The 20,536-nt window shown below is 44.2% G+C and overlaps 1 protein-coding gene across 2 annotated transcripts in view; it reads left to right on the top strand.

The window, feature by feature from the left end:
* The first annotated feature begins 1,102 nt into the window (after positions 1-1,102).
* The window catches only part of LOC148004397 (uncharacterized), a 70,411-nt gene continuing 50,977 nt past the window's right edge, over positions 1,103-20,536 (top strand). Inside the window, exon 1 of one of the 2 annotated variants that reach the window (XM_087564100.1) lies at positions 1,103-1,700. In XM_087564100.1, coding sequence (XP_087420226.1) covers positions 1,181-1,700 — 520 coding nt within the window. In that variant the 5' untranslated portion in view covers positions 1,103-1,180. Of the gene's footprint in view, positions 2,023-20,536 lie in introns of both variants that reach the window. The other variant, XR_015627439.1, reaches the window with a different exon arrangement.

The raw sequence follows: 20,536 nt of genomic DNA, 5'->3' as shown, positions 1-20,536 counted from the left end.
TTCGTCCCCCCGCCCCCCTTCAGTGCTTTATCTTGCACGTCTGGGAATGATTGTGCAGTTAAATCAACACACACACACACACACACACACACACACACACACACACACACACACTGGAGGTGCATGGTATCAGATCCTGGACTTCCATGTGTCCTGCTGTCCTGCCCTTGGGTACCATTGAGAGAGAGAGAGAGAGAGAGAGAGAGAGAGAGAGAGAGAGAGAGAGAGAGAGAGAGCGCTCCCAGTGTGGTTGACCGGACACACCTTGCAGTGTAGGGTTAGGAATGTTCGTGACAGTGTCTGTATTGGGGTAGGTCCCTGACTACGCCCTGTTAAGAGAATACACAAGGGCCGCGATGAAGGGGGTGACATTGAACTGGACAGGTCAGCGTCCTTCTGCGGCACGATCAGACGTCTGTTGAACTGTGCCTTTGGAGTGACCACACCTTAGGGTTGTGAGAAGCTGCTTTACGGCGACAGGGGTGGGGCATGTTAACAAAGTGCAGAATTTATCCTTATTTTCAACCTGAAAGGGATCTGGAAGTATCGACAGGTTAATTTTGGAAAGCTGCGAAGAGGGCGTGGTGGAATGGGACAAATGGTTTCCCGGGATAAAACGGATTTCGGAGGCTCCCTGTCTGCAGGCACGTCCTCAAGAGCTGCGCTAAGCATTACCATCCCCTTCTATAGCGCAGGCACTGTCCTCCTCTCTTTCCTTCCTTCCTGCTCCTAAGTCTGAATGCCTGCACACTGGCCAGCACCAGTAAGAGTCTGAGCCTGCAGTCTCCGCTCTGTTCATTACTAAAGCGGACCAAGGCCTGCCCGGACCACAGTGCGCCTGACAGGCACCACATTGACTCTGCCATCTCCCTAGAGCCTTCCGTAGGGTTGCTGCGACAGTGAGACCGCTACCTTCTCATTGCCTTCCGCCCCCTCCTTGTTGGGTGTTCACCTCGCGCCCCGCCCACCATCTTCGTCCCCAGCGCACTCTGCTGCACCCCCACCAGGCGCTCGTGGCTGCCCAGGGCTGGCCGCAGCCCTTGCGGAGCATCCATGACAGCGATCCGCGGCTGTCCCAGCTCGGGGTCCACCTACGTGGAACCTGACGACTCCCCAGCGTCCCGGGTTCAGTTGTGGGTAGAGTTCCCTCAAAGCCCTCAGGTGCTCCTTAGGCAGGTCAATGCCCATATGTCTCTGCCCCGTCATCCCTAGTCAGGGGTGTGGGCAAAAGGTTTGGAAGCTCCAGTGTCCCCAACCACCCTTGGACAAAGCCTCCAGTTTTTCAGCTTCCCACTCTGGAGATTCAAGGAGGCCCGGGCAGCGGGGAAAGGACGCGCGTGGAGAGCGCCTCCAGGCGTCGGGCCAGGATGCGGTGCGGGCCGCGCGTCCCAGCCCTCCCCGACGCGGTTGCTCCCGCGCCTGCACCCGCGCTGTGATGCTGCAGAGAGCAGGCCGGGCGGCGCCGGTGGCTCCACACCCACGTGCCTGGGTAAGCGCGCCCTCAGCCAGCCGCTGCTCCTCCGCTGGCGCCGGCGGGATCTCCGCAAAGCCCCACCCTCTCCGCACTCTCAGCCTCCTTGGCGTCTCCGCCGCAGCTTCTGAGACCGGGCGCCGCCTCTGCGAACCGTGCTGGCGAGCACGCTTGCGGCGGTCGCCCGGAGGCCTCACCTCCGCGCTGTGTCCGGGGCTCACCTGGTTCTGTGCGTGGCGGGGTTCGGTTACTGCTCGGGGGAGGCTGCCCACCGCCTCCCGAAAGGTGCACGGGAGGGCGTTCCCGAGGCTCAGGCACGCTCCTTGAAACCCTTCTCCAATTGGCATTCTGCATAGCACCTTCTCTGACAGGACGGCATCCTTTGCCTTGTCGCATTCTTTCTGGGCTTTGCCTCTCTTACACATCAACGCCCAACTCTACATACACCTGATGGCGACGAGGCCAGGCCCTGAATTCTCCTCGCCCACTCCCAGATCCAACACTCCCGCAGTCGCTGACAGCAACGTGAGGGGGTGGCACTTAAAAGCGAGGTAGTATCCCCAAATTTAAGAAATAATCACCTGTCTCTTGTCTTTGTGTATTTCAAGGCGTGTAAGACTACATACAGTTCGCTAGCATTCATACCGTTAGAAAATCAGACCAGAGGATTTTGAGAGAATCTTAGATTCACATGCAGTTCTAAGAAAACTCTCGTTTGGGAGGTGCTGTTTTCTTTCTGAAACAGTCTCATGTTGCCCGGGTTGGCCTGGAACTTAACAGGTAGTCTTAACATCCCCCTCCTTGCACTCCAGAGCTGGGATTACAGGCTTGCATTTACCAGGCCTGGGTATGGTGCTGGGATCGAGCCCAGGGCTTCTTGGGGCTAGGCAAGAACTCTTGTAACAGAGCTACAGCCCCCAGGTCCATAACTGACAGTTGTTGAAACTACAAACAATACCGTATCAGTGGACACTGGCTGAGCATTAATGGACCCCTCCCCATCTTTAATTACTCCTTTACTTCTTTTATTCACCACGAGTGCAATTTTGGGTAGGTACCACCGCTGCTGACTCAGCAAAGCCTCCCTCTCTCTAACAAGCAACCCTGGATAGCACTCCACCTCACTCCAAGTTTTGTCATTTCAAGATTGTTGAAAAAAAATGGAATTACATAGATAGTCACGTAGTCTTTTTCTTTGTCTTTTTATTAGATAAAAGAAAACAACTCAATGTTATTTCCTAGAATTCCGTCCTATTTACCACAGTCAGTCAATCGTTGGTCAATGGATTGCTTTCATGGCCTGAGGGTCTCCAGGGTCATCCAGGGGTCAGCGTTTAGCTGTCAAGCAGTGAAGCACACCTTCAAGGGCTGTTTCTCTATTTTGGTTATTATGGATAAAGATGTTATAAATATCAGTGTGCAGGTTTATGTGGGAACATAAAATTTCTTGGGGATAAATGCCCAGGAAAGTAATTGCTGGGCTGTGTATTAGTATAAGACACCGTGGATGTCTCGTTGAACATCCACATTGCTCGATATACACAGTAGCAGTTTGTACTTAGTACTTTGTACTCAGCACTGTATTTGTTACTTTAGCCATTCCGACAGACATAGTAGTAGCTCAAGAAAATGTTCATTTCCCTGAGCGCCAATGACAGTGAACATCCTTTGAAAACACCGATTTAGTTTTGCTGTAGAGTTTAAAAAAAAAATTAAGATATCTGTTCAAGTCTTTTGCCCACACTCCATTGAGAGTGTCTGGTTTGTCAGTTCATTTGTTTCGTTTCGGTGTTTGGGCCTGAACCCAGTGTCTCATTCACGTCAGGCAAGAAGAGTTCTTTGTGTAGTCTAGAACAGATCCTTTGTGAGATGTGTGCACATGTTTTGTCTGAGTCCCAGCCTCGCCTGTGGAGCCTCTTTTTGGGAATTTGCAGAACAGAAATTTTCAGACTGGAGGAGATAGATGCGGCTTACCAATCTTTCATTTTGGTGTTACGCTGGAGAACTCTTGTCTAACCTTAAGTTTTGATAATTACCCCAATTTTAAGAGTATATTTGCCTATTTATTTATTTAGTGTGGGGGGCATGCAGTTGTTACAGTAACAACAAAACCCAGGAGGTCTATTTATGTGGGTCTGCTTCTGTGGTCTTCATTCTGCTTCATCAGCCTGTGTCTATCTACCCTTCACTAGCGCTGTGCTGTCTCACAGCTAAATTGTAAGCTTTTGTACCAGGTAAAGCATTTCTCTCATTTAATTGTTCTTTTCTTAAGGATTGCTTTAGCCACTCCATATATACTACAAAGAAAGCTCTCTCTCTCTCTCTCTCTCTCTCTCTCTCTCTCTCTCTCTCTCTCTCACACACACACACACACACACACACACAGAGAGAGAGAGAGAGAGAGAGAGAGAGAGAGAGAGAGAATTTTGTTAGGAATTGCATCAACTATAGATTAATTTGGAGGTTTGGAGGAAAGGGTTTTTTTTTAACATTGCTTCTTTTTGAGTATAGTATATCTCGTGTTACTTATGCCTTCATTTTTTTAATTGTCATTTTAGAATTGGCTTAAATTTATACCTAAGGATTTTTTCTCTTTCTTTTTTCTTCCTTTTTTTTTCTTTTTTGAAAGTAGCTGTAAATGTTAATCTCATTTAAAATTTTGGTTTCCATACAATCATTGTCAGATTAAATATCCATGTCTAGGTTGGAGAAAGGGCTCAGCTGTTAAGAACACTCTTGCTCATCCAGAGGACTGGAATTCAGTCCAATACCCAAGACTGGCAGCCCACAAGCCCCTGTGACTCCAGCTTCAGGGGATCCGACCTTGTTGGTACTGTACACAGGTGCACAGATCCCCACAAAGACACACAGTTTTAAAAATGTAGCTTAAAAAACTTACAAATTAAACTTATCATTGTAACCATTCAGATCTTACTTATCGCATGTAGGAGTTCCCTGAAGAGGCAATCATGCTATCTCTGAAAACAAGGGACATTTGCTCTCTTCCTTTACATCTGCACCCCCCCCAAACCTGTCTTACTCCAGTGACTACAAGCTCTTTGTTGGGCAAGAATGCTGACATAAACAACCTACCTCATTCCTGATCTTCTAGCAAAAAATCATTCACTATGAAGAATTCTAGATGTTTTTTGGTCTTTTCCATGATTTTATAATATGACACATTGTTATTATTGGTTCTCGGATACAGAATTAAAGTAATTTACCAGTGTATATCCCAATGGGCAAACATGTATTAATAATAATTATACATATTTAGGTTAAATTTTGTTATGGATTTTCACATCTAAGTTCATGAAAGATGCTGTCAGGAATGTAACTACTGTTTTCCTTTGTTTACAGTCTATGATTGTTATAGTATATGGTTACAGTTTTATGATTAGCGCCTCATGAAGTTAATTGGGAAGTGTTCGATCCTTTTCTGTTTTAAGGAGTACCTTATGTGAGCATATGCTAATTCTTTATGTTTTCGTAGAATTCTCTTCTATAATCATTTGGCTGTGGAAATGTTTTAAATAAACTTAGATTGTAAATTCAATTTCTCTTAATGGTTATAGGAGTACGTGATATATTTAATGTTTGTTTAATGTTAGTTTTTAGTTTGAGGAAAATTATATTACTTTCTAAGTTTTAAAGTTTCTTCTGGGACCAGAGAGATGGCTTAGTAGTTACGAACACTCGCTCTTCCAGAGGACCAGGGTTCAGTTTCCAGCACCCACATGAAGGCTGACAACCACCTGTAGTCCAGTTCTAGGGGATTCAATGCTCTGGCCTCCTTGGGCTCTCATGGACAACCCAAACACAGATATATAATTTAAAATAATAAAAATAAATTCTTAAAAATAAAAACTACAATTTCTTTTAATGAATGGAGCATGTAGTTCAGAGTAGCATCCCCTGTGTGTTAATGTTTGTGAGTTAATGTTTGTGAGTTAATGTTTGTGAGTTAATGCTTGTGAGTTAATGCTTGTGTGTAATGCTTGTGTGAGTTAATGCTTGTGTGTTAATTCTTGTGTGCTAACACTTGTGTGCTAATGCTTGTGTAAGTTAATGCTTGTGTAAGTTAATGCTTGTGAGTTAATGCTTGTGAGTTAACACTTGTGTGTTAATGTTTGTGTGAGTTAATGCTTGTGAGTTAACACTTGTGTGTTAATGCTTGTGTGAGTTAATGCTTGTGTGTTAATTCTTGTGTGCTAACGCTTGTGTGTTAATGCTTGTGAGTTAATGCTTGTGTGTTAATGCTTGTGTGAGTTAATGCTTGTGTGCTGACACTTGTGTGTTAATTCTTGTGTGCTAACGCTTGTGTGTTAATGCTTGTGAGTTAATGCTTGTGTGTAATGCTTTTGTGAGTTAATGCTTGTGTATTAATTCTTGTGTGTGTTAATGCTTGTGAGTTAATGCTTGTGTGTTAATGCTTGTGTGTTAATGCTTGTGTATTAATTCTTGTGTGTGTTAATGCTTGTGAGCTAATGCTTGTGTGTTAATGCTTGTGTGTTAATGCTTGTGTGCTGACACTTGTGTGTTAATTCTTGTGTGCTAACGCTTGTGTGTTAATGCTTGTGAGTTAATGCTTGTGTGTAATGCTTTTGTGAGTTAATGCTTGTGTATTAATTCTTGTGTGTGTTAATGCTTGTGAGTTAATGCTTGTGTGTTAATGCTTGTGTGTTAATGCTTGTGTATTAATTCTTGTGTGTGTTAATGCTTGTGAGCTAATGCTTGTGTGTAATGCTTTTGTGAGTTAATGCTTGTGTGTAATGCTTTTGTGAGTTAATGCTTGTGTATTAATTCTTGTGTGTGTTAATGCTTGTGAGTTAATGCTTGTGTGTTAATGCTTGTGTATTAATTCTTGTGTATTAATTCTTGTGTGTGTTAATGCTTGTGAGCTAATGCTTGTGTGTTAATGCTTGTGTGAGTTAATGCTTGTGTGCTGACACTTGTGTGTTAATGGTAGCAGGAATGTGGTGATGTCACTAGGCTCATTTTTGATATTGATGACTTCTGTTTTCGTCTTAGATTTGTTAGTTTTGCTAGGGGTGTGTCAGTTGTATTGATCCCACTAAAGAAGCAGCTTTTCATTTTACACTTTTCTGTTGTGTTATTTCCAATTTGCTTTTCTTTTCATTAATGCATGTTTGTGCACTTGTGTGTGGGTGGATTCATGTGCCCGTGTATGTTGGTGCATGCAGAGGTCATAGAGCAATGTCAGATGTCATCTTCCAGAATGCCATCTATGTCATTTGAGACAGGATATCTCACTGACCAAGTAGGCTGATTAGCCAGTGAGCTCCAGAATACTGTTGTCTCTACCTCCCCAGAGCCGGAATTATGGTGTGCGTCATCCTGCCCAACACGTTGTGTGGATTCTGAGGATGGGATCTTTAGGGTCTTCATGCTTGAAAGCATGTGCTTTGCTGACCGAGGCATTCCCTAAGTCTCTTATTTTGAATGATATTTTTTTCTTCATATTTTCTCCTCTACATCTTGCTTTGGGTCCACTTGACTATGCTTTTCTAGCTTCTTGAGGGAGGAACCTGCATTATTGGCTTGCAATTTTCCCCTTCTGCTGTAATCATCCAGTGCTGTAAATTTCCCTTCTGGCATGGCTTTAACTGTGTCTTGATATTTTTGATAGGTGTTTTCATTACCGTTCAGCTCTAATATATTAAATTTCCTTCTCAGACATCCTCTTTGGCCTATAAATTTTATTTATAAAATAATTTTATTTATAAATGCGTCGTCTAAATTCCAAGTGTTTGAAGATTTTTTCCTGTCACCTTTGTTATTGATTTCTAGTTCGATTCTACCGTAGACAGAGAATACAGTTAAAATTCAATTATTGTAAGTTTGTAGATGTTTTCCTATAAGTTTCTAGAGGGTTTTCCTATGAGAAGAGATAGGCTCTTTTGGCTCTTGAGTGAAATACACACACACACACACACACACACACACACACACACACACACACGTATGCAACACCACTGCTGTTGAATGAAGAGTGTTCCACATTGGTTACTTTCTCTAGTTTGAAACATTTTTCCTGAGTACTCACAAGAAAGTTATGAGACAAAGTGTTTTTTTGTTTGTTTGTTGTTGTTGTGTGTCCACCATCAAGGTTATACACACAGTAAAAGATTGCTGGGGAAGAGGAGACCCTTCCTTGGCATTTCCTGACAGCTGCACTGGGAAGTCCCATGGTGCACCTCACCTCCCATGCTATTTTAAGTATCCCTCACTCAGCTCCAGTAACTCGCACCTGTGCTTACCAAGCTAGACTTGAGTCGAACCACTTCTTGAGCCCATTGTTGGTGCCCTATGTGGGTGAACAGACATGTATTTGTTCATATGACAAGAAAAGTCCTAAACCTGTTGTCACACAGCAACCAACAGACTGGGGGTGGGGGTGGGGAATAGAATGCCCCCTACTGTAGGTGATTATCTTGCAATGGGGGTAGGGGTGCTGATCTGTCTGGAGTTGGAGTGTTTGTAGGGCAATTCAAATATGGCTACTTTCCCTATGTGGTTGGGAATGTGTGCTTCCTTTCTGCTGAGGTAGCTATTCATTCCCTACTATGGGTGTAAGTCATGCATTTAAGCCTAGGCTGCTATGCTTAGGAGGAGTCCCAGGATAGCCACCTTCTGCTTGGAGTGGCAAGCCTCCTAGATGAATGAGATCTCCCATGTGAATGTCCCCAGATGGCTGCTAACTAGAGAAAGTGTTACAACACCTGAAAGTAGAAGGCATGGGGTCATAAGCAGGCTCTCACAGCAGTTGCAGGACCTCTGCTGTAGGTGATAAGACCTACAACTGAAGTTTAGCTGTCTGCCCAGACACAACTTGCCTGCAACAGGGGAAAGCAGGGGTAGAGTATACCTGGACTAAAGAGCCCTTCCTAGAGTCCAAACACATGAAACCACTTTGAAGACTTGGACAGAGAGGAAGGGAAGAGAGACTAGAAGTGAGGAGATACTCTGCTGCTGCAACCTTTATCACAGAGGAGCGGAAAACCCAAAATTCAGCACATAGATGGGGCCTTAAAACAGGAATCCATAAGGATCTGCCTCTGAACGTCTTGAATTAGGAAGATTTTCCAATAGGAAGTTAAGGAGCCCATCAGCTCATGGGACGTGGGATGGATGGGATGCCTGAGTGTCATGGCAACAGAGAAATGGAGGATGTCATTGTTCTCCCTTCCTCAGAAGACAGGCTGTGCAACCAGGGACAAGAGAAGGAAAATTGCTCCCTTATAGTTTACAGGGGCCATTAGGACATGTGGCTTCTGTACATCAAGGACCAGAAGACAACATAGCAAGGACCAGTGTTACTAGGTGACCTGGGCATGAGAGAGGTGCTGTCTGATCTCAGTTCGTTAGTCCTGGGAAGATTGTGCTCCAAGGAGAAGAGTGAATGCATCAGAGACTTCAGATTTGGTTCTGGGATTTAGTTGCTTTGCTGGTGGTACGATCTTTACAAACTATGAGAGGCTCTGGTGAGTCTGAACGATTGAAGCTGGCATGTGAGCCAGGTTCATAAAGCAATTAGGGAGGGATCAAAGAGGAGGAAACATGATGGATTCTTCTGGGTCACTTGAAAGGAATAGTGGCAAGGTTTGTTTTCAGATGAAATTCTTAGAGAAGAAAAACTGACAAAGAGCCAGACTCTGTGCTAGTGGGCTCCTAGAAGGCTCTAGAGCAGCAGTTCACCAGAGCAGCAGGTCGCCAGGAAGATCCCTGATACCCCAGTAATCATAAAGGCGATTGCTACTGCTCTCAGGTGCTTGCCCAAACTAGACTATGAGTCCCTATTGTTGAGGACACTTCGGTTGCAAGACATGAGGAAATCAGCCTGAGACTGATTAAACTCCTTCTAGCAGAGTAACTATCAGTTCCTGAAGGTGCTGTCAGGCTGTAGGGGAGACTCATTGCCAGTTGTCCTGTTCAGCGACAGACCCCGTGCTACCATCACGCCAGCCAGAAGTGCTCACCTGTGTAATGGCAGCACAACTGGAATAGGTGCAACCAGTTCCTTTCCAGTGAGGTGGGAATCCTGCCCCACAGATGGCAAACTGGTACCGTAAGCCAGGGCACAGAGGTCTTAGGCCCCGGTGCAGAAGCTGCTTGTACTTGTTACGTTTCTGTTGCTGTGATGATGCACCATGACCAAAATCCACTTATACAAGGAAAGCATTTGTTTGGGCTTGGGGTTCCAGCAGGAGTCCATAACTGTTGGAGGAGGCTTGGCAGCAGATGACTGGAGCAGGAAGCTGAGGTATCGGGTCTTTCACCAGAAAACGAAGCAGAGTGAACTGAAAGTGTGGCCAAGGGCATACACTTTGTCTTCTTCCTGCAAAACTCCACCCCTTAAAGGTTCCACAACAACACATCAACCGGACACCAAGAGTTCAAATATTTAAGCCTATGCAGTGTGGGGGGCATTTCTCATTCAAACTACCAAGCTGCTATTGCTGCTTTGCTAGATGAATGTGATGTGTCCTACCACAAAGAACACACAGGTTGAGCATCAATAGCCCCAAACATCCACAACCTCAAATACTTTGATTCTTGACCAACTGCCACGATGCTGTATGCAGAAAACCCCATGGCTGACCTCTGAGGACTCCCAGTCACAGGATGGGTGCACCAACGTACTGTCGCTTTCCGGTGATGTGAGTAACTTGTGTATGAAACATGAGAGGAGAGAACACGGACTTGTTTCACGTTTGAGTCTACAAATCATTGTACCTCGTGGAGGCCAAGTATCCTAAACCCTGAGATCAGCCTGGTTTCTGAGACACTTCTGCCCCAGGCCCTCTAGGTAGTTACTCTGCCTGTGTCACATTGTTGACCAAGGATATCTGCTCGTGACATTTGGAAATTATACTCATTTAGTAGTTATAATTCGCACTTGTTGCTGCTGTGATAAAGCACCTTGACCAAGGTAATTTATAGATGGGATGGTTTACTTTGGGCTATGGCTTCCTCTGGATAGAATATTTCATCCCCATCATGGCCTGGAAGCATGTCAGGAGGCTGGCACGCACTGGGAACAGCTGAGAGCTCACATCTTAAACTGCAAACAGGAAGCAGAGAGAGTGTACTGGGAATGACATATGGCCATCTGAAACTTCAAACTTCCGCCAGCAAGGCCCTACCTCCTCATCCTATGTAAACAACCTGCCAACTGGTGACCGAGTATTCAGATGCCAGAACAACCAGGACAGCTCATTCAAACCACCACACATACCAAAAACCATTCTTTCTGTTGTTGTTGTTGTTGTTCTGTGACTGGCCTGTGGCCTCACTTAAATGTCCCAAATGCTGAATGAAATTACAGGATCTCTTGTTTTAAAATCATTAAGATCTTTTAAGGCAGGCATGGTGGTATGTACCTTTAATCCCAACACTCAAGAGGCAGAGGCAGGCAGGTCTCTGTGAGTTACAGGCTAGCCTCATCCATATATTGTAAGTTCCAGGCCAGAAAAGGGCTACGTAGTAAGGCCTGGCCTCAGAAACAACTAAAAAACCATAATTTTTAAATGGAAAAGTACTGAGCTCCTTTGAGAGCTGCTGTTCTGGCCACACTCACAAAGACAGCCTTATCTGTCACTGTACAAAAGGTCACCTTAATGTCACACCTGGGAAAACCTGTCAGTTGAGTGAGGACTCATACATGTTGAACAGTTTTCTGTGAGGGTATTTTATACACAAACACCACAAATGAGAGGCTGACCTTCCAACCTGCCTTGTAGCTAGCATTTCTGGGAAGCAATGTGCTAATGAACAGTCCCCGGTGCCCTGGAGAAAGTAACCAAGGAAGTAAGATGTCATTGACAAAAGCAGATGGAAAAGGATTCAGAGTCTTCGTGTAACAAATGTTCGCTGAGCGCCAGCTGAACTGAGGCTCTGCACTGTGTGTTCCACAGTGGTTGGATGACTGTCACTCCGGACCGTCTGTCAGTCTTTGAGACCTTGGTTCTCTGGGTTTAGATGGGAACAAGAGTATGGCTAACTTGAGAACCTTCAGGAGGAAGATTGTAGATGGGTTATTAGTGGTTTCTCAAAACTTTAGGGTGATAAGCTGCTAAAAAAGTTTTCAAAATCCCCAACACCTGCAGACTCTAACTTGAAGGAGCTTTTGGTTTTCCTTTCTTTTCTTTTTCTTTCCCGTCTCAACACATGGTGACAGTGTCCATACCCAGAAATCATAACCAAGTCCTCCAAAATCTTGTGTGAATTGTGTGATTTCATCCTTAAATTTCATGTGCCTAAAACACGATAAAGGAAGTTCCCTGATAAATCGATTTGAGAGGCTGTGATGGCCTGCCTTCAGGTTCACTCGCCTCCATTCGGATCACCCAGAAGACACTTCTCTGAGTGTGACTATTCTTGACTGTGTTTCCAGGGAGGTTTAGATGAGGAGAGAAGATCTACCCTGAGTGTGTGTGGGTGGCACTATCCATAGGGTGGGGGCTGTGTACTGAGTATAAAGAGAGTGAGCTGAGCCCAAGCATCCCCTTCTCTGTTTCCTAACTGGATACAATAAGATCAGGCACCCCATTCTCCTGCTACCATGCTGCTTTAGTTAGGGTCTAACTGCTGTGAACAGACACCATGACGAAGGCAACTCATATAAGGACAACACTTAATTGGGGCTGGCTTACAGGTTTAGAGGTGTAGCCCATTATCATCAAGGCGGGAACATGGCAGCATCCAGGCAGGTCTGGTGCAGGAGGAGCTGAGAGTTCTACATCTTCATCTGAAGGCTGCTAGCAGAAGACTGGCTTCCAGGCAGCTAGGACTAGGGTATTAAAGCCCACGCCCACAGTGCCACACCCACTCCAACAAGGCCACATCCCCTCCAACAGGGCCACACCCTCTAATAGTGACTTTCCTTTGGTCGAACATATACAAACTATCACATGTGCCTTCCCCACCATGATGTATATATGCCCTCAACTGTGTACCAAAATAAACCTCCCCTCCCCAAATGACTTTACTCAGGGTTTTTTTTTCCACAGCTTTTACACAACTGATGTGTTCATCTAAAACAGAAAAATTTAACCTATGTCTGGACATAGGGTCATAGAGAGAATCTGGATATTAAATGCCTTGAACTCTTCTGTAGAAGAGATAACTTTTATAAAGCAACGATTTGCTCCATCTGAAAATTGAAACAAAAGCAGATTTCCCTGGCTTCATAAATGGGAGCCTGTGGGGTCTCTTCCTGCTCTCGAATCCTGAGGATGTGCAGGTTGAGGGAAGAGCTGGGAGGGCTGTGTGGGTGTCAGCATTATCTGCAAGGTTTCTCACTCATTCCCCAGTTAAACATAAATGTCTTCTCAAGAAAAACATAACAAGACCCGGATTCTTCAAAGGACCAACACGGATACTTTCGGGTATGTGGTTAGCTGTTAATAATCAGATACAAAAGGACATCAAGGCTGGAGCCCTCCTTTATAATCAATATCTTATAGAAGCAAGAACTGCAATTCCAGGGGCCAGAATTATAGATCTGGTCCTCAGCCTCATAGGAGCAACTGCACAGCAAGAAACTCTGTGACAAAGAAGAAAGAGAAATCATGGCTCTCCTGTAGGAGACCATCCAAACGGGATTGTTGGTCACTCAGAAAAATGCTCCTTAGGAAACTGCTCTTGAGGCTGAAAGAGCATCTAAAACCTTCCTAAACTGTAAATCAGAACAATGTTCTCCTGGGTCAGTGTCCACACTCACCCCCTTTGCCTGTGATGAAATACCCATCTTCCTCACCACGTTGCGCTTCATCTGCGTTCTCTCCATGGATATCACAAGGGCCAGCAGCCACACGGAGGCCAGAGTGAGATCTCAGAGACAAGACCAGCTGCTCTTCTCAGCATTCATACTGAGAAGACCGATATCCAATACATGTAGATATTTCATTTGTTCAGGGCGAGGCTTCATGATGCGCAGGCTTCTGAAAACAGATCCCTGAACTCTCAAGCAGGTGAGTGAGAAACCGAAGACCATTTAGATGCTGGGACTCAGATGACTAGCCTCCTGCACTCTGTGAAATATCGAAAATTGTATCATTGTGTGAAGAAACAAGTAGAAATCTAAGAAGAGTCAGTATCACCAAAAAAGCACTAATTTTATTTCCAAGTAAAATGCACTGTCTAGCTCAGGTTATATAAATAATATTGTACAAGTAATATCACTATTAATAATAGTAACGATTAGCATTATAATCTGGGGCCAGAAAAACCAATGTCAAGATGTGAGTGTAAGTGCTGGTGAGTGAAGTTGCTGCATTCTGAGGCTGAGTGGAGCGTGTTAAAGTGAGGGGACAAACTTAAATACAAACGAGTCACAAGTTAAAAAGTATTAATTAGAAAGACTCGCTTTTGTGTTTTCATTAGACAATTAGGAGAGAAAGGATGTGACAAACAGGAAGTGAACAAGGAAACAAAACAAAAATAAAAAGAAACAAGGAAGAAACGCAGGGCAAAGAGAAAACATAAAATAAAGCAAAACACATTAGCCACAAAGTAACCCTGGGTGGCTCAAATCCACTGGGTGTGTGCTGGGTCCAGATTAATTTTTTTTTAAATTCAAAAGTGGATGCATGATGTTTATAAGAAACACACCTGGGAAGAAAACGACCCAGTGAGCTGATGGCATGACCTATGTCACAAAGCTTATCAAAGAAATACAAGCAAACGAGCAGAAAGATAAGAAGGTAGGAAATTTCAAGATTGTGGAGCAGAGCAGAAGGAACAAGCACAAGCTGTGTTTCATCCCTTGGCCAAAGCAGTGATAATTGGTGGTAATTAGGAGACCGAGTGACCGTTGGCCAAACTCCAGCAGAATTTGCTAAAATTATCCCAGTGGAAAATTAATGAGAACAGCTAAGTTGTGCACTTGGAAGAGAAAAACAGTGAAGGTCCCCAGTGCAGAGCGTGTTCTAACGAGGCCTTTGTTTTCAGTTGCTGTAACAGAATACCTGACGCTGGATAATTTATAAAGGGAGGCAGTTTATTTTGGCTGCTGGTTCTGGTCACTGGGCCCTCATCATATGCTGGGTTTCTGGTAAGATCCTTGACCTGCAGGTAACAGGGCTGGCAGAAGTGTATAAGAGAGGTGGAACGTGAGAGATGGCCTGAAGCTCAATAATCGGTTCTCACAATAACTGGCCCAAGCCTATGTGAGTAAGCACGAGGAAAGAGCCTGACTCAAATACTTCTCCAGGGTCCCAGTGCCTGCTGACACTTACACTCAGGAACAACTTTTAACATAATAAGTGGAGGGGACAAGCTATGCCCAAACCACAGCAAAAGTGATGGAGTCCGCCATTGGCCCAGGACTAAAGGGATTAACAGAAAGCCTGCCAGCTATGAACTCACCAAATCAATAATTATGGAAGAGAAAGACAGGACCTTCGAGTCAATGAGGGAGACAGTTAGGATAATTTCCTCTTCACTTAGAGGAAATAAACTTAGACCTTTATCTCTTGTCATAAACAAACTGTTCCAGGTGGATTTAGGAGCAGCCATGAGATAAACGACGGGCTGTGAACAAGGACGCTTGCAGAGTTGAGAGTAAATTTAGCATTGAGAAGACACAGAAAGTAAAACACTGAAAAGGCGCGTGTATAGAAACCTACAGCGTGATTGAAAGATGTCACTGAGAGAAATGAACTGGGTGCTGAGCCCTGAAATACAGCAACACACAAACAGACAGAGCAGACAATATAAAAAATCTACCAACCTAATAAAACCAGCAGTCTGTTTAAAACTAGGGAAGCTGGGTATGTGGTGGCATACATCTGTAGTCCCAGGCACCAGTTAAAGGCCAGCATGGACAACGTTGTGAAACCGTGACTCCAAACTAAGAAACAGTCTCCGGGAAAACTATGAACAGATAGTTCATAGGAAAGACCAAAGACCATCAAACTCGTAGTGTGATGTCTGATCCCAATAGTGATTAATAAGACTACGGGAAACACAGCTCAGTCAGTGAAGTGCTCCCCACATACCACTGGGACCAGGATATGATCCCCAGAGCCGGCATCAAGAAGCCTCTGTGTGGTAGCAGCAGATCTCCAGGACTTTTGATAAAACATTATATGAACAGAAGACAGGAGGGACAATCAATTGTACCATACAATCATGTATGTGGGGGGTTGGGGGTGACTGGCAGTTTGTCATTAACTTGTAGAGTGTTTCCAAACTAGAGAGGGAAGAAAGTCACATGATAAAAATGAGCAAAGAACTGTATAAATTATTAAAAGTTTATTATCTTAGTAGCTAGATGGGGTGGAGGGGGGGATTAGGCACTATCAAAAAATAAAAAATATTTCCTACAGGCAATAAGGATAGCAAACGAACATTCCAAATAATTATATGACAATCTGTCTGATGAATTAGACAAAACAGATAATTCCTTTAAATCCTTTAATGAATATAAGTTACCAAAATAGACACAGGATGGAAGAAAAATAAATCTGAGTAGCACTGTAATAAAGGCAGCTTTAATCTTAAGTTTCCTGGCACATTAATTTCCTAGGCTTAGACGGTTTAACTGGTAATTCTATGAAACATGTAGAAAATTAACCAGTCTTACACAAACTTTCACAAAACAAGGGAGGAGGGTTTGTTTAACTCCATGAAATGAATGCCACCCTAATATAAAGGTCAGACATAAATTGTAGGTAGAAACATTCTTGCCTAAATTCTGGCAAATGGAACTGCACATTGAGCTACAGTAATTACAGTTCATACCAAGTCGCATTTATATGAGGAATGCAAGGTTAGTTTAATTTTTAGAAAGATCAGTCAATATGTTCAACAGGAAAACAGAAAAGACAGCTCATATCCTTGTCTGACTAGTGACAGATAGTGAACTGAACACTAAATTTATAACAATAACTCAGAGTAAAAAGGGTATTCCTCAAATTGATGAGATTAATCTACTACAAACGTAATAGCTTATACATGTCTTTTGGTAACGTTTTAAATCTCATCCTTCTGAGAGTTGGAATCAGCCAAGGACACCTGTGGTCACCACATCCGCTCAGCTTTGTACTGGACAGGTGAGCCATTTCTAAACAATGAGAAAAGACACAAAGGGCTTTACTGTCAGAAAGATTATATTTGTAAGTTATGCAATCTTAGGTAGAATGCTCCCTGGAATCTGCAAATATCCATTAAACCGAGAAATAAATTTAGTAATGTCAAAAGACCAAGGCTAAAAACAATTGTAATCAAACTAGAAATAATTTTTGAGATTTATTTTTTAACCACGTGTGAGAGTGATCTGTGTGTTGGTGTGCATTCCGGAAAGCAGGTACTCGAAGAAGCCTGAGGAGAGCATCGGGTTCTCTAGACCTGGAGCTAACTGGTTCTGAGCCATCTGACCTGGCTGCTGGGAACCAAGCTCCTGTCTTCTACAAGAGCAGCCAGTGCTCTTATCCCTGGAACTGAAGCTGTGGATGGTTGCGAGCTACCATATGGGCTCTGGGAACTGAACTCTGGTCCTTTGCCAGAGTAACCAGTGCACTTTAGGTCCCTCCCCATTTTTCTGTTCAGGGGAAGGTAGTAAACATCTTAACAGAATATGGATGTGCTCCAGTAAAACTTGATTTATAAAACCAGCTAGTGGTTGGATCTCACCGGCTGTCTATACTTGCCAACCCTTTGCCAACCAATGTGATTGACAGTTGTCCTGATTTTTATGCCTTCTTGTCTCTGTTCATTGCTACAAATCTTTGTTTTGTCTTCTCTTAGAGACTCTGGGAATAGCCACATAATTAGCTTTAAATCAGTAGGAAGTGTGATTTGAGTCAATTTGGTGTGAACGGCACAAAAACAATGGGGCTTACTGGCATTTGTGCCTCTACTGTTCCTCCTAGCAGTGTGCCTTGGCTGGATACTGAAGGAGCCCGCAGTTCTTTTCAGTTGTCTTAGTTAAGGCTATCCTAGACTGAGGCAATCAAACCAAGTGAAAATAAACAGGACCGCTGTGCTGACCTCTCCAAGCACATAAGCAAGTGCCTCTTGTGTGGCACTGGGGTTTTGTTATATGGCATTAGCTAACTTAAAATTAATACAGAAAGAAGCATGCCTAGCTCATAACAATGACAACCTTTGAGGACCCAATGGGGCAAAGGAGCCTGAAGAAGAGGAGGGGGAGGGAGGGGAGGGGGAGGGAGAGAGGGAAGGGGAAGAGATTTTAGCAGAGACAAACCATGTTGTCATTTTGAGATTCAGAAAATACATCCTTCTCTTGTCCTGTCAACATTCTTGGGAAAACTGAGCAAAGGCACAGCCATAGTAAAAGAGCAAAATTCAGTTACCACTTCTTTTGTCTTTGTTTCCGGTTTTATTCTTTGTTTACAGATAGATCAAGTCTGTGTGTTCTAACAATTCCCCTTGACCTTTTTAATCTTTTTAAAAATCTTATTCCAGGCATCTTCTTTCTTTTCCAAAAGTTAACTCCGGGAATAAAAGGAATGAGTGCACACATGTGCCAGTCAAAAATTAAAATAAACAATAAAAATAAAAGCGTTCTTTTCTCCCCATCACTTCTCTGCTGTTGCTGCTTCCTGCAGCCAAGACCTTGAGAAGGATTTGGCTTCTGAGTGTGATGATGTCTCTATGTCTTAGCTGATTGTGTTAGTTACTTTTCTTGTGTTTGTGACAAAATATCCAACAAAGGCACCTTAAGGGAGGAAGGGTTCACCTTGGCTGGGATTTGATGCAACAGTCTACCATGGGGGGTGGGGGCGGAGCAGGCAGAGATGGGAGGCAGCTGGTTACATTGTGTCCAAAGTCAGGAAGCAGAGGAATCCTGCTGGCTTTTCTGTTCCATTTTGTCATTATTAAGTCGGCTGACCCAGTTCACTTTCAGAGTGGGTTTTCTTGCCTCAATAAGCCTCCTTGGAGACACACAGGCACAGCTTGAGGCATGTCTCCTAGGAGAGTCTCAAGCCCAGTCCACCTGACAATGACAACTAGCCAACAAACATGTATTTGGGCTCCTTTCTACAAAAGATGGCATTTGACTAAGGAACTTTACCCCTCTGCCATTACGCAAATTATGTCCTCAAGGTTTTAGATTTTATATCTATAGTTCTAAATAGTATTACAAAGCAACTATTTTCCTTCTGAACAATAATGTTCATATTTTATCAAAGCCATGCATCCACCCATTTAGCTCCCACTGTAATCCTTCCCAGAGGTGACTACTTTTAAATGCCAGGTGTGCTAGGGAGGCTAGCCATGAAAGAGTTCATGAATCAGTCCCTCCGTGTTGACATGTTTCTAGGAGATGCTGCCTCAAGATTCACTGACAAAGGGCCCCTTTTTAGTAGGGAATATGTAATTCCAGTCCTTCCTACCTACCTTAAAGGAGGAGCTAGACTGAGATAGCTTTAGCTCTTCACAAACCCAGATTATCTTTACCAAGCCACACACTCTTCCCAATGTTGGAGAATATCTTCTAGAAGGTTTCCAGGTATCCTGGTTTGACTTACACACATATCCAAGGTGACCCCAGAGACCCATGGAAGGCACATCCGAGTTGCTCAGAGGCAGGTGCTGCATTCCCCCACCCCAGAGCTCTTCCTTCTCTGTCTATCTCCATCCTTTCTCTCACTGTTAGGTCATCTCACATAATTACAGATATTAAAAATTCAGACTGGCACACTTCCAACAGCTTTCATCTGCATTCTGAAAAAATAGGGAAGGACCCTGAATGGCAGGCACGGAAGTCAGGCTAGCTCTAGTTTGAGCTCTTCCAGAAGCCACACAGGAGAATGCAGGTATGTGCAGTGTGTTGGAGTGGCGGTCCCAGGAAATTTTTTGAGGGGAGTGGGGTGGACTGAGACTGAAGGTGGAAGTGGCCAGCCAGAGCTCAGAGGAAAGCAGCTACCTTTGGGAGATCAGACTCATCCCTTTGAGAAACCCTGAAGTAACACAAAATCTGTTCAAATTGAGGCAGGGGGAGCTGAGATAGCGGTACAACTACTTAGTTGTGTGTGGGTTACTCCTGGGGAAGTAATTCCCTAACCCTTGAAGCCTACTGCACAGGCAGCCTTGTAACAATGTAGAAACTACCCATCGGGAGTTGACCACGTTCCACAGGAATATCAAGCAACTCCTTGCCAGGACAAGCCCTCAGGAGGCACCAGAGGCCTGTTCTTCCCTGGCCATATCTGCATGTCAAATGCTTTGTGTTAACAGCAGCCAGAAGGCTGCCTGGAGATGAGGCCACTTGACTCTTCTCAGGATCAGTGTCACCTCCATCCAGGTGTCCTGGAGTTGGGGAGCAAGCAGGACATCCTTCTAAGCAATCTCCCTGCACCCACTCATCTGCTTTCTTTCCCCAGGAATGTATGTCAAGGAGATAGATCTGCGGAGAAAGGCTACGCAGAGGGGCTATTTCCAAAGGAACTATTTTAAGGCTGCCCTTCTAGTCCACCACATCCTGACACTGAGTATATTTAGTATCTCCCATAGACAGGGCTAATGGATTTTCAGTTGCAAATCATTCTGATTCAAACCACAGCGGTCTTTATTTTTTAATTGCAAATACATTACACACACACACACACACACACACACACACACACTACATACACTTTCACAGAGATCTGTAGTCACACACAGAAATGCTCCCGATAAAAACAATTCTTCCATTGCACTCCGAGTCCTTCCCCACAGAACCCTTTGTACCTGGGGGAGGGACCGATGTCTCTGGTTAGCATGTGTTGCCTTCACACTGTGTGTGAAATGCACATGTACTTGGTCAGAGAAAAGAATGCAGGAAAGGTGCTTTAAACTGACAGCCTGAGACGGGTAATTTAACATGCCATTCTTTGCTTCTGCTCGTGTCGCTGCTGAATGCTGCCGATTCGCTTCTCAGAATACAAATTTAAACATCCCTTCTGTTAATATGGCTTCCTTTCATTCTCTGCATTAATCTCCTTTTCTCCAACACAATGAAGACTGTAAAAGTAGCAAGTTCCGATTTGGGGGACCAAAGCCAAAGTAGACTCTGGTTCTGAGTCTCATTCT

Source organism: Rattus norvegicus, chromosome 8, assembly GCF_021556685.1.
Source record: "Rattus norvegicus strain SHRSP/BbbUtx chromosome 8, alternate assembly SHRSP_T2T, whole genome shotgun sequence".
Lineage (NCBI taxonomy): Eukaryota > Metazoa > Chordata > Mammalia > Rodentia > Muridae > Rattus > Rattus norvegicus.
This window is presented reverse-complemented; position numbering and strand designations above follow the sequence as displayed.